Source organism: Xyrauchen texanus, chromosome 49 (assembly GCF_025860055.1).
Source record: "Xyrauchen texanus isolate HMW12.3.18 chromosome 49, RBS_HiC_50CHRs, whole genome shotgun sequence".
NCBI lineage: Eukaryota > Metazoa > Chordata > Actinopteri > Cypriniformes > Catostomidae > Xyrauchen > Xyrauchen texanus.
Window position 1 is genome coordinate 10,778,820 of NC_068324.1, and position 12,609 is coordinate 10,791,428.

A 12,609-nucleotide genomic window follows, 5' to 3' on the forward strand; every position below is an offset into this window, starting at 1 on the left:
TTGCCGGTCTCGGAATCTGGGAGACTTGTCCTCCACCATCTGGATTGAGGTGAGTAAACGCACCACCACAAGGACCTACTATGTAGTGGGAATTGTGCATTCCAAATTTGGGAGAAAAAGGGATAAAAATAAATGTGTCTTAAGACACTTGTGTTCTGTTATATACGTTGTGATGTTTATTCAGTCTGAACTCCCCTAAGTAACTTTGATAAATGCCTGTCAGCTGCATTAATGAAATCAAAGGAATTAAAAAAGATATACAGTGTAATAACACGATTTTAAATACTCCTTTTTATTTTAATTACAGGTTGAATCCGTAAAGGTTTATAGGTTACATGGCAACAAATTATAGTATAAAAACACATCCAGACCTTTGAGCTGATTACTCTTAGTCATCGCTTACAAAGCCTGATTGTTCACTCCTATCTACTGCTGACAAAATACTGATTCGAATGTTAGAAGCAAGGTGTAACTGGACTATATGCATGTTCAAATTACAGCAATACAGTATAACTAATTAAAAGGACAAATAACAAGCATAAATTTACATAAATTAGAAATTTGCTATCATGATAACAGCCATACTGAGACCACACATCTTCAACTTGTATTATATCTACAATAGTAAGATCAATAGTAGATCATCTATATAATGTAGAACTAACAGAATGATCAGAAATGAGTGGACACAGATAATACTCTGTTACATTCATAAGCAGTGATTTGCCACATTAAAAGAAAAATAAATGTTTTACGCAAAACAATACAGTATTTTGGAATTGTTTCCTCTTATACCTGAGCTCAAAGTGCTTTAAATATATTATTTAATATGAATAAAATTTCTTGCATTAGAGATATTACTCATAGAATTATAGTGAAATCTGCACCATTGACAAAGCGACACTGGACTTTCTCGAGGAAAGGCAGGCGAGACTGTAGGTGGTCCACCTGGTGCACTGTTATGTCCTTACACATGGAGACGTCGAGGGTCCTCAGTCTATCACAGTGCAGCGAAATTATAGAAAGAGTTCTGCAGGAACATGGTGACCAGTTACAATCAAGCAATAAGTTTGTACGTTTGGCATAACCACTTAAAAATGTGTCCGGTGAAGGCTTAAAATGAACTATGATGGCTTTTTCCCGTCCTCTAATATTACATAGTTTAATTGACAGGTTTTGTGATATGCCTAGGGTGATTTGGCTCATGTGAGTTACAGTGCAAACTGCATCCCAGATGTCTTATTTTTTACCAGATACTTATTTTAGGGCCACTGTAGGTTTAGTCCAAGCAAGCATAAATATAAAAATGTCAAAACAATTTATAAAGATTTCAAAAGGACATATGTGACAGCATATCTGTTATGGCAGCTTTTATCTATCTAAGACAGCCAAAAATAATTTGTTTTGAACAAAAACATAACATTGGTTGAGGTTACTCACTCGTTAGTTATGGCGTCGCAACAGGCCAGGTACAGATGCTGTAGTCTGCGGAGGAGTGGGAGGGCCCGTGCCATGCCCTGGTCACTGATCTGGGGACAGTGGCTGAGGGCTAAACTGGTGAGGCTGCAGCAGTGATAGGCTACAGACACCAAGCTTTCATCACTGATTTCAGGCAGCATGGAAAGTGACAGATGCCTCAGCTCTGGAAAACGGAGTACCTGATGGTGCCATGACAAGTGCATAAAGAAATAGTTTACCCAAAAATGAAATTCTGTTATCATTTACTCACACTGTCATTCCAAACCTGTATGACTTTCTCTCTTTTGTGGGACATGGAAAGAAGGAGTCATTTATAACAAATGTCCAAGCTGCTCTTTTCCATTAAATGAAAGTGAATGGTGACCAAGGATGTCAAGTAAGGTTTTTAAGTAAATGACTTAAATTGGGGGCCTGGGTAGCTCAGAGAGTAAAGACGCTGACTACCACCCCTGGAGTTCACGAGTTCGAATTCCAGGGAATGCTGAGTTACTCCAGCCAGAACTCCTAAGCAACCAAATTGGCCCGGTTGCTAGGGAGGGTAGAGTCACATGGGGTAACCTCCTTGTGGTCGCTATAATGTGGTTCTCTCTCAGTGGGGCGTGTGGTGAGTTGTGCGTGGATGCTGCGGTGGATGGCATGGGCCTCCACATGTCTCCGCAACACGCTCAAGCAACGTGATTAAATGCGTGGTCTCAGACGCGGAGGCTGAGATTCATCCTTCACCACCCGGCTTGACTTTGGGAATCACTACGCCACCATGAGGATTTGAGTGCATTGGGAATTCCAAATTGGGGAGAAAAAGGGGAGAAAATCAAGAAAAAAATAATAAAATAACAACTTAAATTTCAGCCTGTTCCAGACACAAAGCTATCATATGGCTTCTGAAGACAAGTCCTATGAACAACTTATAAGAAGCTTTTATGTCCTTTTTGGAGCTTCCCTGCCCCTGGTCATCATCCACTTTTAATATACGAAGAGAACAGCTTGTATATACTGCTAAACGTCTCCTTTGGTGTTCCACGAAAGAAAGTAATTCGGGAAAGTAATTTGGATTGATGCTGATTAAATTATGACAGAATTGTCATTTTGGGTGAATTATCCCTTTAACGTTCAACATGACTGTCTGTATACATTTTTTGCAGTGCGAAAGGCCATTTGAGGATCTAAATATCACAGATTGACCTCTTGGCTCAATGCAAAGAATACAAACTTCAAATCATCCCTCACATGCATAAAACTTCTCTATTATATACTGACCTGTGTAATGCTGGTGTCAGTTAATTTAGAGCAGGCTGACAGGTCCAGTTCCTGAAGACCCCTGAGAGCCAGCAGTGATGCTCCTTCTTGTTCCTTAAAGGTTCCCAGATCCTCATCTGTCACCAGCCGTGGTTTCTCCTGGAAAGGCAGGCTTGGAGGCTGGAAAAATCCCATGTTCCCAAATGTCCTGGTAAAACTTGGACCTTTGTCCTCCTTTACATTTAGGGCATTTATGAGTAAGTTGTATATTTTTTGTGCAATGATTATCAGAAGCAGTGTTAGGGAAAATTACTTTTAAAACTAACAGCATTGGAGCTAAAAAAAAAAGGTAAATACATTACATTACAACTATGTAATTAAATTACGTTGTGTTTTGCGGAAAGTATCTTTTTCAAGAGAGGGTTTCACTTTACCAGTAAATAAATTAAAGGTGAATTGTGTAAATTCTTCACCACTATTGTGACCAAATTGCAAACATAATGACTGTTTTAAAACAATTTTCCCATTTAGTTTCTCCTTTAACCATTGGTCAGACCAACAGATAGTTCCGCCCTAAAGTCTTGCCATTGGTTGAGCCAATAATGCAATGTTTTCCGGCCAAATCAACCTAATAATGCTTTACTTGTACTTGCCTCGGCCTATTAAGAAAGTATTATAACATTGAAAAGTAACACACTTCATCTATAAATAAATAGAAAAGTTAAGTGATACTTAAAAATATATACTCAGAAATTGTGTTGTTAATCCAAAAAGTAAGATGTTGCTTTACTCTGAAAGTTCGAAAAGTCTTATGTACACTGATAGTTTCGCAACACTGCTCCATGAAATAAGTATATTTCTGGTGTCTGTTGTGGCTGTAGGAATGTAATGTAGGAAATAACTTGAAAGGACATAGTACTATCAAAATCTCTTCACAATCTTTAACAAAATGATAAATACAATAAAAAGAAGAAGAATACAGTCACCACCAAGAATCCCACCTCTTTGTCTCTTGGTTCACAATCCTTGGTGGGCTCCACCATCCCCAGCAGCCCCCAATCTGAGATCTCCTTACACCAGCCAAGTCGCAATACCACCAGAGCAGGCAAGTAGGTTGCAATGGCTCGAACGCTCAGGTCAGTGAGGTAGACGCATGAGGTGAGATCCAGCTTTTTCAGGTTACTGCCTAGCAGCTGTGTCAGGGAGTATATGACTGCATCCTGTTTGCAAAAGAGATTTGTCAAGAAGCGAAAGAGAATAAATAACGCGAGTTGAAAAGGGGTTGGTTGATCCACAGTTAGGGCTGGGTGATACAGCTCAATAATTATATTGACATTTTCAACCTTTTGACGATACTCAAAATAGTTCTTGATATTTACATATCTGCTCTGAAATGGCTTAAAAGGGAGATTCATTGGTAAGAACTATAATTTGACTGTGCAGCCACTGTTTGCAAAGTAGATTATAATGATTAATGAAGGAACTAAATAGAGAAATATAGACATGTTTTCCATACAAAATGCACAAATTCCAATCATTTTCATTAATATGCTAAAAAAAAATCAATAGTAAGTATATAAGAACGTAAATATCGCTGTTTATTAATAAAACTATTTTAATACATAAAGCAGCATGTAGTGACTTTCAGGAGCATTTCTGATGATGACGCAAAACAAACCATTGAATCAAAATTTTGATTCATTGAAATGCACAGTTTGTGAATCGAACTTACCAACTCTAATGCCATTTTTGCTACTGAAGTGTAAATAAGATTCGCTATTGAAAAAGAGGTTGACTGATAGTAGACTTTGCCAATACCAATAACTAAGGTGGTGGAAAAGGGCGATAACCCATTAATCAGCGGATAGTTTTTAAAACCAATTTATAGAATGATAAAATATGTTAATAGTTTATAGGCCAGCCAAAATTCTATTAATAATCAGAAAAAATTAAGATTTGGTGCATAACATGGGACTTCTTAACAAAACACACTGGGGACTCTTATTTCAAAATGACGGAGATGTCTTGGTTCCATACAATGCTCTATATTAAAGTATTAACCATATTCAACTTTTTATAAGTTATATATTCACCAGATGTATGTGCTGGCAGGGCACATTTCTATATAGTCACACATTTCTTTGCATGCCCTCACTTCCAATTTAAAACATTTAATTATCTAATCAAAATAACAATATATACTGTATACTGAAATAAAGTTAAGTATGAATATTGTCCCCTGCGATGGACTGGCGACCTGTCCAGGGTGTCCCCCGCCTTTCGCCCAATGTTAGCTGGGATAGGCTCCAGCCCCCCGCGACCCTGTACACAGGATAAGCGGTTGACGATGGATGGATGGATGAATATTGTCAATGATGAAACATTTTGACATTTTTTTTTTACCTCTAGAGGCCGCTGTTGAACCAAGTCAGTTGGAGGAATAATAATTAAAAAAAAACAATCTGCATATATTTTTGCCAATAACAATAGTTCCGAAAACATCTGTGTTAACACTCTCATTCTCCCATGTCATGAGAAGTGTAGGGTTGCGAAAATAAAAATCTAATGACGGATTCTTTGGGAAACTTAATGGACTAATAAAAAGTCCACTAAAATCATTGCAATGTTGCATAATTTTATGTTGCCATCAAAATCACTGCAAAAATGAATATTTATATATCGCCCAGTACTATACACAACTTCCAAATAAACCCCTTGAATCCAAACTTCCTTCAAAGCCTCACCCTTATATATGTGCAATTCCTAAGACTAAGGGTCTCCAGCTGAGCTCTGGGCTGTGGAGAGGACAATCCCTTCACCAGATCTACACCGATGACATGCAGACACTCCGACAAGTCCAGAGCCCTCAAACAATGCAGTGCCATTAACTCGGCCAAGCCTTTATCTGTTATCTTCCAGTCCTGAGACAGGGTGAGCAGCTGTAAGTCCTTCAGCTCAGTTGCAACAGCCAGCACCGTCCTACTTGTTAACTCAGTACACGCACTGAGGTCCAACGTCTTCAGAGCATTCTGTTGCTTGCAGAGGATTTCCATGGAGTAATCTGTCAGCTCTTTACAGCCATGAAGACTCAACTCCTCCAGACAGAGGCCTGGCACCTGGGCTATAGAGCGCAGGGACTCAGGAGTGATGCTGGTGCGACTCAAGTCCAAGCGGCGGAGTGTGGAAGCTTGCTTCTGTAAAAGACTCAGGATATTACGGAGAGAGACAAGGGCAGAGGAGCCAGACCCGACTGGACAACCTCGGTATGGGTCGAATTCAAAAGCAATGTGGCATCCGGCTAGGGACAGCTGGCATAACTTGGGTGTGCAACTAGTTAGCCGGTTGAAAGAGAGGTCTGAGAGGTAGCGGAGATCGGACAGGTCAAGTTCCTGCAAGTTCCTCAATGCATGTTGGACCTGTGAACTGACAATGATAAAATTACACTTGGGTCCAAAATTACATCCACAAGCATCAAAAGCAAATAACAAATGGCTTTGGTGAGAAAAAAAAAATTGAGCTGTTTACCATTGATCGTTAATTTCATAAAGAACTGCAGCATACTGTATATGGACTCATGTTCACATATAAAATGAAACTGAAGGTAAAGGTGCAACCTGCTGACGGTGTTCCTCTCTGGACAGAAAGGCTCCAGACATAAAGAGGCTGTCCAGCCCCTGAAGGTCCAGTTTCTGCAGGCCAGTCAGATGTGGTAAGAGTCCCAACAACGAGGACTCAGTGATGCTACTGCCAGGTAGAGCCAAACTCTCCAAGTGAGGGCCGAGGTGAACACCAACCTCCACAAGAACCTGTCTTGACAGACTGGACCCATCAAGATGGCTGATGATTAAGCCACAACAAGGGCGCCTTGCAAGCGCCCGGATAAAGTCCAGTGAAGATGTGGAAAGGGGGAACTTGAAGGTGACATTTTTCTGCAGTAAAGCACCCACAGGTATATGCAGTTAAAATCAGATATGGGACAAATATCTTGATATTCAGATGAAAAAGAGAACAACCTGAAACTGATGTTCTTGGCTTGCTTCATACCAACTCTTACAGACCAGTGATGCCTCCCTGCGGTCCGTTACATGAAGGTAACCCAGTATATAGGAGATTATCTGGAGCAAATGGGAGGAAAGTCACAGGTTATGGTCCCTTTATGTAATGCCTTTCAATTGATACATGAAACATGTCCTAGTCCCATTATGTTTTCCTTAACAACAAAATGAAACCTGTTTTTGGACCATAAAGATTTTTTTTTTTTGATTGACTGTCTGTAATGGATTAGACAGTCAAAAAAAAAAAAAAGAACTTCATGGTCCAAAATAAATAATAACAATTAAAAATAATTTTATTTTTTGATATGGCAAATGGTCTGCACTTACATAGCACCTTTTAACCTTAGCAGTATTCAAAGCGCTTTACACTGCATCTCATTCACCCATTCACACACCAATGATGGCAGAGCTGCCATGCAAGGCGCTAGCCTGCCATTGGGAGCAACTTGGATTTCAGTGTCTTGCCCAAGGACACTTCGGCATGTGGAGTCGTGTGGGCCAGGAATCAAACCACCAACCCTGTGATTAGTGGATAACCCACTCTACCGCCTGATTCTTTACCCCAACAGATATTGTGTTTTTGTGTGATTAACCCAGGTGTCTCATTTTTATTTTCAGTATCTGCATATAGGTCTATTGTGTTTAATTTTGACCAGTTATCCATTTATCATCTACTAGGCATAAACAGATGTTATGAATAGTCAATAGTGAGTTTACCCTACCAAAACACTCAATGGCAGTACCACTGTACTGGTAGATGAAATTACCATGGCATTTTGATTCCTTGTGTAATAACCAGATTCACCTCCAAATATATTAAGCTTAATCGACAACATACAGTATGTGTAATTATGTTGGTTTCCACAAGAAAAATAAATAAATAATTTCGAATTGCCCCTAGTTTATAAATAAATAAAAAAACATCGCATTAAAAGCAAGATGGAAGTGAATGGGGCCAGCACATAAACTTTGAAATACATATTGTCTCAAAAGTATAGCCATAAGATGTAAACATCTAACATTTTAATATGATTTTAGTGTGATTACTTCTCTTGTCTGTGTACAGTTATATCCAATATTTCAACTCCACTGTCATGACGAAAAAGCCCTGTAATCTGGAAAAACGCAGTAACGTTGGTAAATCCCTGATTTTATCACACCTGCACTAAAATCATGTTAACACAATGTTTTTCTCGTGACTATACTTTTAAAACAGTGTGTATTTAAATTTTTTATGAATGGGACCTTTCACTTCCATTGTAGGCTACTGTAAATGCATTCTTTATTTTTTTTTTTAACGTGGGATGAATAGAAAACATATTTGTGTTCCACATTATCCACATTTAATCAACATCATGCCATAAACTGTGATTATTTTTACGTATATATATATATATATATATATATATATATATATATATATATATATATACACACACACACACACAGGTGAAACTTCGAAAAATTAGAATATCGTGCAAAAGTTCATTAATTTCAGTAATTCAACTTAAAAGGTGAAACTAATATATTATATAGACTCATTACAAGCAAAGTAAGATATTTCAAGCCTTTATTTGATATAATTTTGATGATTATGGCTTACAGCTTATGAAAACCCCAAATTCAGAATCTCAGAAAATTAGAATATTACATGAAATCAATAAAAAAAAAAGGATTTTAAATACAGAAATGTCGGCCCTCTGAAAAGTATAATCATGCATATGTACTCAGTACTTGGTTTGGGCCCCTTTTGCATTAATTACTGCCTCAAAGCGGCGTGGCATGGATGCTATCAGCCTGTGGCACTGCTGAGGTGTTATGGAAGACCAAGATGCTTCAATAGCGGCCTTCAGCTCTTCTGCATTGTTTGGTCTCATGTCTGTCATCTTTCTCTTGGCAATGCCCCATAGATTCTCTATGGGGTTCAGGTCAGGCGAGTTTGCTGGCCAATCAAGCACAGTAATACCATGGTCATTGAACCAGGTTTTGGTACTTTTGGCAGTGTGGGCAGGTGCCAAGTCCTGCTGGAAAATGAAGTCAGCATCTCCATAAAGCTTGTCTGCTGAAGGAAGCATGAAGTGCTCTAAAATGTCCCGGTAGACGGCTGCGTTGACTCTGGACTTAATAAAGCACAGTGGACCAACACCAGCCGATGACATGGCTCCCCAAACCAACACAGACTGTGGAAACTTCACACTGGACTTCAAGCATCTTGGATTGTGTGCCTCTCCATTCTTCCTCCAGACTCTGGGACCTTGGTTTCCAAATGAGATGCAAAATTTGCTCTCATCAGAAAAGAGGACTTTGGACCACTGAGCAACAGACCAGTTCTTTTTTTCTTTAGCCCAGGTAAGACGTTTGACATTTGAAGCCCATGTCCAGGACCCGTCTGTGTGTGGTGGCTCTTGATGCAGTAACTCCAGCCTCAGTCCACTCCTTGTGAAGCTCCCCCACACATTTGAATGGCCTTTTCCTGACAATCCTCTCCAGGCTACGGTCATCCCTGCTGCTTGTGCACCTTTTTCTTCCACACTTTTCCCTTCCACTTACCTTTCTATTAATGTGCTTTGATACAGCACTTTGAGAACATCCAACTTCTTTTGCAATTACCTTTTGAGGCTTTCCCTCCTTGTGGAGGGTGTCAATGATGGTTTTCTGCACAACTGTCAGGTCAGCAGTCTTCCCCATGATTGTGAATTCAACTGAACCAGACTGAGAGACCATTTAAAGGCTCAGGAACCCTTTGCAGGTGTTTAGCTGATTAGATTGTGACACTTTGAGCCTACAATACTGAACCTTTTCACAATATTCTAATTTTCTGAGATTCTGAATTTGGGGTTTTCATAAGCTGTAAGCCATAATCATCAAAATTATATCAAATAAAGGCTTGCAATATCTTACTTTGCTTGTAATGAGTCTATATTATAATCATATTAGTTTCACATTTTAAGTTGAATTACTGAAATTAATGAACTTTTGCACGATATTCTAATTTTTCGAGTTTCACCTGTATATATATATATATATATATATATATATATATATATATATATATATATATATACACACACACACACACACACGTTTTAAACCCGGAACATTCCTTTAATATCAGTAAATTAATCCGTTTTGTATCTTACCTCAGTAGGCAAGTGTTGACCTTCCATGGCTATGAGCTCACCACATGCCTGGTTTTATGAATTATCAGTCAACAGTAGATCGTTTTAATCGTGTTTATCATAGAGAACGCGCCGTTAAAGCGCTTCGGAGACTGGCAGGTCTTGTGATCTTCGCGGACTGTCAACTTGCTACGTTCATGACCACGAGACCGTCTGATAACAGCCTCTTGTGTTCCTCCACATATATTGTATTAACCAATGCAGCAAACGACAACATTTATCATTATCACGTTCCCTTCATCCTAAAACTCTCAGAAATGTGCGTTCACAGACAAGCGAACAGGAAGAAATGGGAAGAAAAACAAAATAACGAAGGACTAGCTCAGGGATATCTTTTTACACCACGTGGTTGAAGTACACGCACTGGTTGCTGGGAAACGTAGTTCATAGGAATATTCCAGATTCAATTCAAGTCAAGGTCAATCAACAGCATCTGTGGCATAATCTTGATTACCACAAAAACATATTTCAACTTTGTTAAAAAAAAATCGAGGTTACAGTGAGGTACTTACAGTGGCCAATCCGCAAACGTTTAAATACACACTGTTTCAAAAGTATAGCCACAAGATGTTAACCACTGATCTATATATATATTTTATTCATATATATAAATGGTATAAATTTATTCATATATATAAATGGTGTTAATATGATTTTAGTGTGATAAAATCACTTTTAGTGTGATAAAATCACTTTAAGCTTTTTAAAGCTGAATCCAATTTTACAACTTCTTACCATGTACACTTCATAACACTGTAAACCTTAAATGACTAAAAACAATTGTGATTTAAAACAACATAACAGCAAATGATACACTCGTTTTAACACATGCATTAATGTAAAGTTTTTTTTTCTCTAAAATTAGACTCTTCACATTTCTGCCTTTTAAACCCTAAAAACAAATTGGCACCATTCACTTCCATTGTAAGTAATTTTTGAAGAATGGTGAAAAGTACTGCTATTATACTGTAATTACCTGAACATAAGTAACTTTGATATTTGCTTCTGTGCTTTCCTTATATCCTATTATTTATTTACACATTATACTATACTAAATCATATTTAATTCACAGTATGTAGAATTAGTTCATATTTATTCAAACTACCTGTGCATAGTCTACTTACCTCCTCTGCCACTGACATAGCAATAAAGATATTTGATTATATTGTTTAAAAATATGATTTTGTAACCTGGGTTATATAAACTATTTAAAGAAAGTCAATGTATAAATGCACAGAATGCACAAAAACAATTTTAAAAATCCTTATTTTTTAAGGTATGCACCAAATGTATTATTATTTTGAAGTAATGCACAGTAGGACTCTCCCTCAGTTGAATATAAAACCAATATATATAGATTTTTTTTTAACTCTAAAATTTTAAATTACAATGTGCACAAAGCTTATAAATCCAACATACTTTAGATTCACAGATCACCTATTGAGCAATAATTAGATCAATTAACATGAAAACTGTTCTGATTAAATAAATACAAAAAGTGTATAATCTAGATTAAGACCAGAGCCATTCATTAAAGAAATGTGTTGAATTGAGAGATGTTTTGCTAAATGTAATTTTTGAACATTAGTGTAAATTTTAAAATGTGCTTTAATCTTGCCTGTTTTTTTTTTTATAGTTTCAAACCCCATTTTGTAGCCTTTTTATAATTGTGTGGGGATTCAGAAAATAAGGCTGCTCTGTTGGCTTGCAGCAACATAAATAGAAAACCACAAAAGACAAGTCCTTCATGATGTGGTTGAAGATTTTTATTCTTATGTACGATTTAGAGGTTGTTGCTCTAATAATAGAAATAAGACTTCCTCCATACTACAAAGACTCAATCCACTCTTTTAGAGCAGAATCATTTAACATTTCTAACATTAGTCCTTTATAATAAAAAGATAATACAGCATTGTTCAGTAGAACTCTAATTTAAGGCACTCAAATTGACAAATGACATAAATATTGTCTTTCAGTGAGGCATTTCCCTAACCTCATTATCACAGTTGGAAAATAAAGATTCAACATAATATACCAATAATAAAAACACACTTGAACCAAATTATTAGCTTACCCTTGAACATTCTCCAAAAGTCATCACAAACTGAAACGAGGTAATGTAAGCAATGGGACACAAGACTGTAAATATCAACCTCAAGAACAAGGCCAAATAAGACATATTAAAGAGATATTTTTGGTTCAATATAAGTTAAGTTCAATTGACAGCATTTGTGGCATAATATTGATAACCACAAAAAAATTACTTTTGACTAATTGTAAATTAATGAAAAATAAATAAAAAGAAAAACAAAAATGGAGGATACAGAGAGGCACTGATAAAGTCTGGAGGGTTTAAATGCAGAAATGTGAAGTCTATGCATTTTATAAAAGCACATTAAGTTGTGTTAAAACTGGTGTTATTTAAGATGTAAAGCTGTTTAAATCGTAATTTTGATGGTTGTTTTATGGGTTGTGTTTACAGTGTTACGTAGTCATGGCAACGAAGTTGTAAAATTGGCTATAACTTTACACTTTATTCTGTTAATATGCATATTGTTTACATATTGTGGCTATACTTTTGAAACAATTAGTATTTTAATGTTTACGGATTGGCCCCCTATTCGCTTTCATTGTAAGTGCCTCACTGTAACACAGATTT

At 37.2% G+C, this 12,609-nt stretch overlaps 1 protein-coding gene across 3 annotated transcripts; it reads right to left on the reverse strand.

Annotated features, from left to right (window-relative positions):
* Nucleotides 1-279: 279 nt before the first annotated feature.
* LOC127640392 (F-box/LRR-repeat protein 20-like) lies at nucleotides 280-10,265 on the reverse strand. 3 transcript variants are annotated; one of them, XM_052122919.1, is made up of 8 exons: nucleotides 9,911-10,265; nucleotides 6,729-6,830; nucleotides 6,330-6,644; nucleotides 5,460-6,131; nucleotides 3,717-3,935; nucleotides 2,737-2,874; nucleotides 1,441-1,658; nucleotides 280-1,030 (listed from the first exon to the last, which is right to left on the reverse strand). In XM_052122919.1, exons 1-8 carry the CDS (start codon nucleotides 9,935-9,937, stop codon nucleotides 862-864), a joined length of 1,860 nt encoding a protein of 619 aa, XP_051978879.1. In that variant the 5' UTR covers nucleotides 9,938-10,265; the 3' UTR covers nucleotides 280-861. The 3 variants fall into 3 exon arrangements, with proteins under 3 accessions (XP_051978879.1, XP_051978878.1, XP_051978877.1); XM_052122918.1 differs by having other exon boundaries at nucleotides 2,737-2,895; XM_052122917.1 differs by having other exon boundaries at nucleotides 2,737-2,949; nucleotides 9,911-10,263.
* Between the last annotated feature and the right edge of the window lie 2,344 nt (nucleotides 10,266-12,609).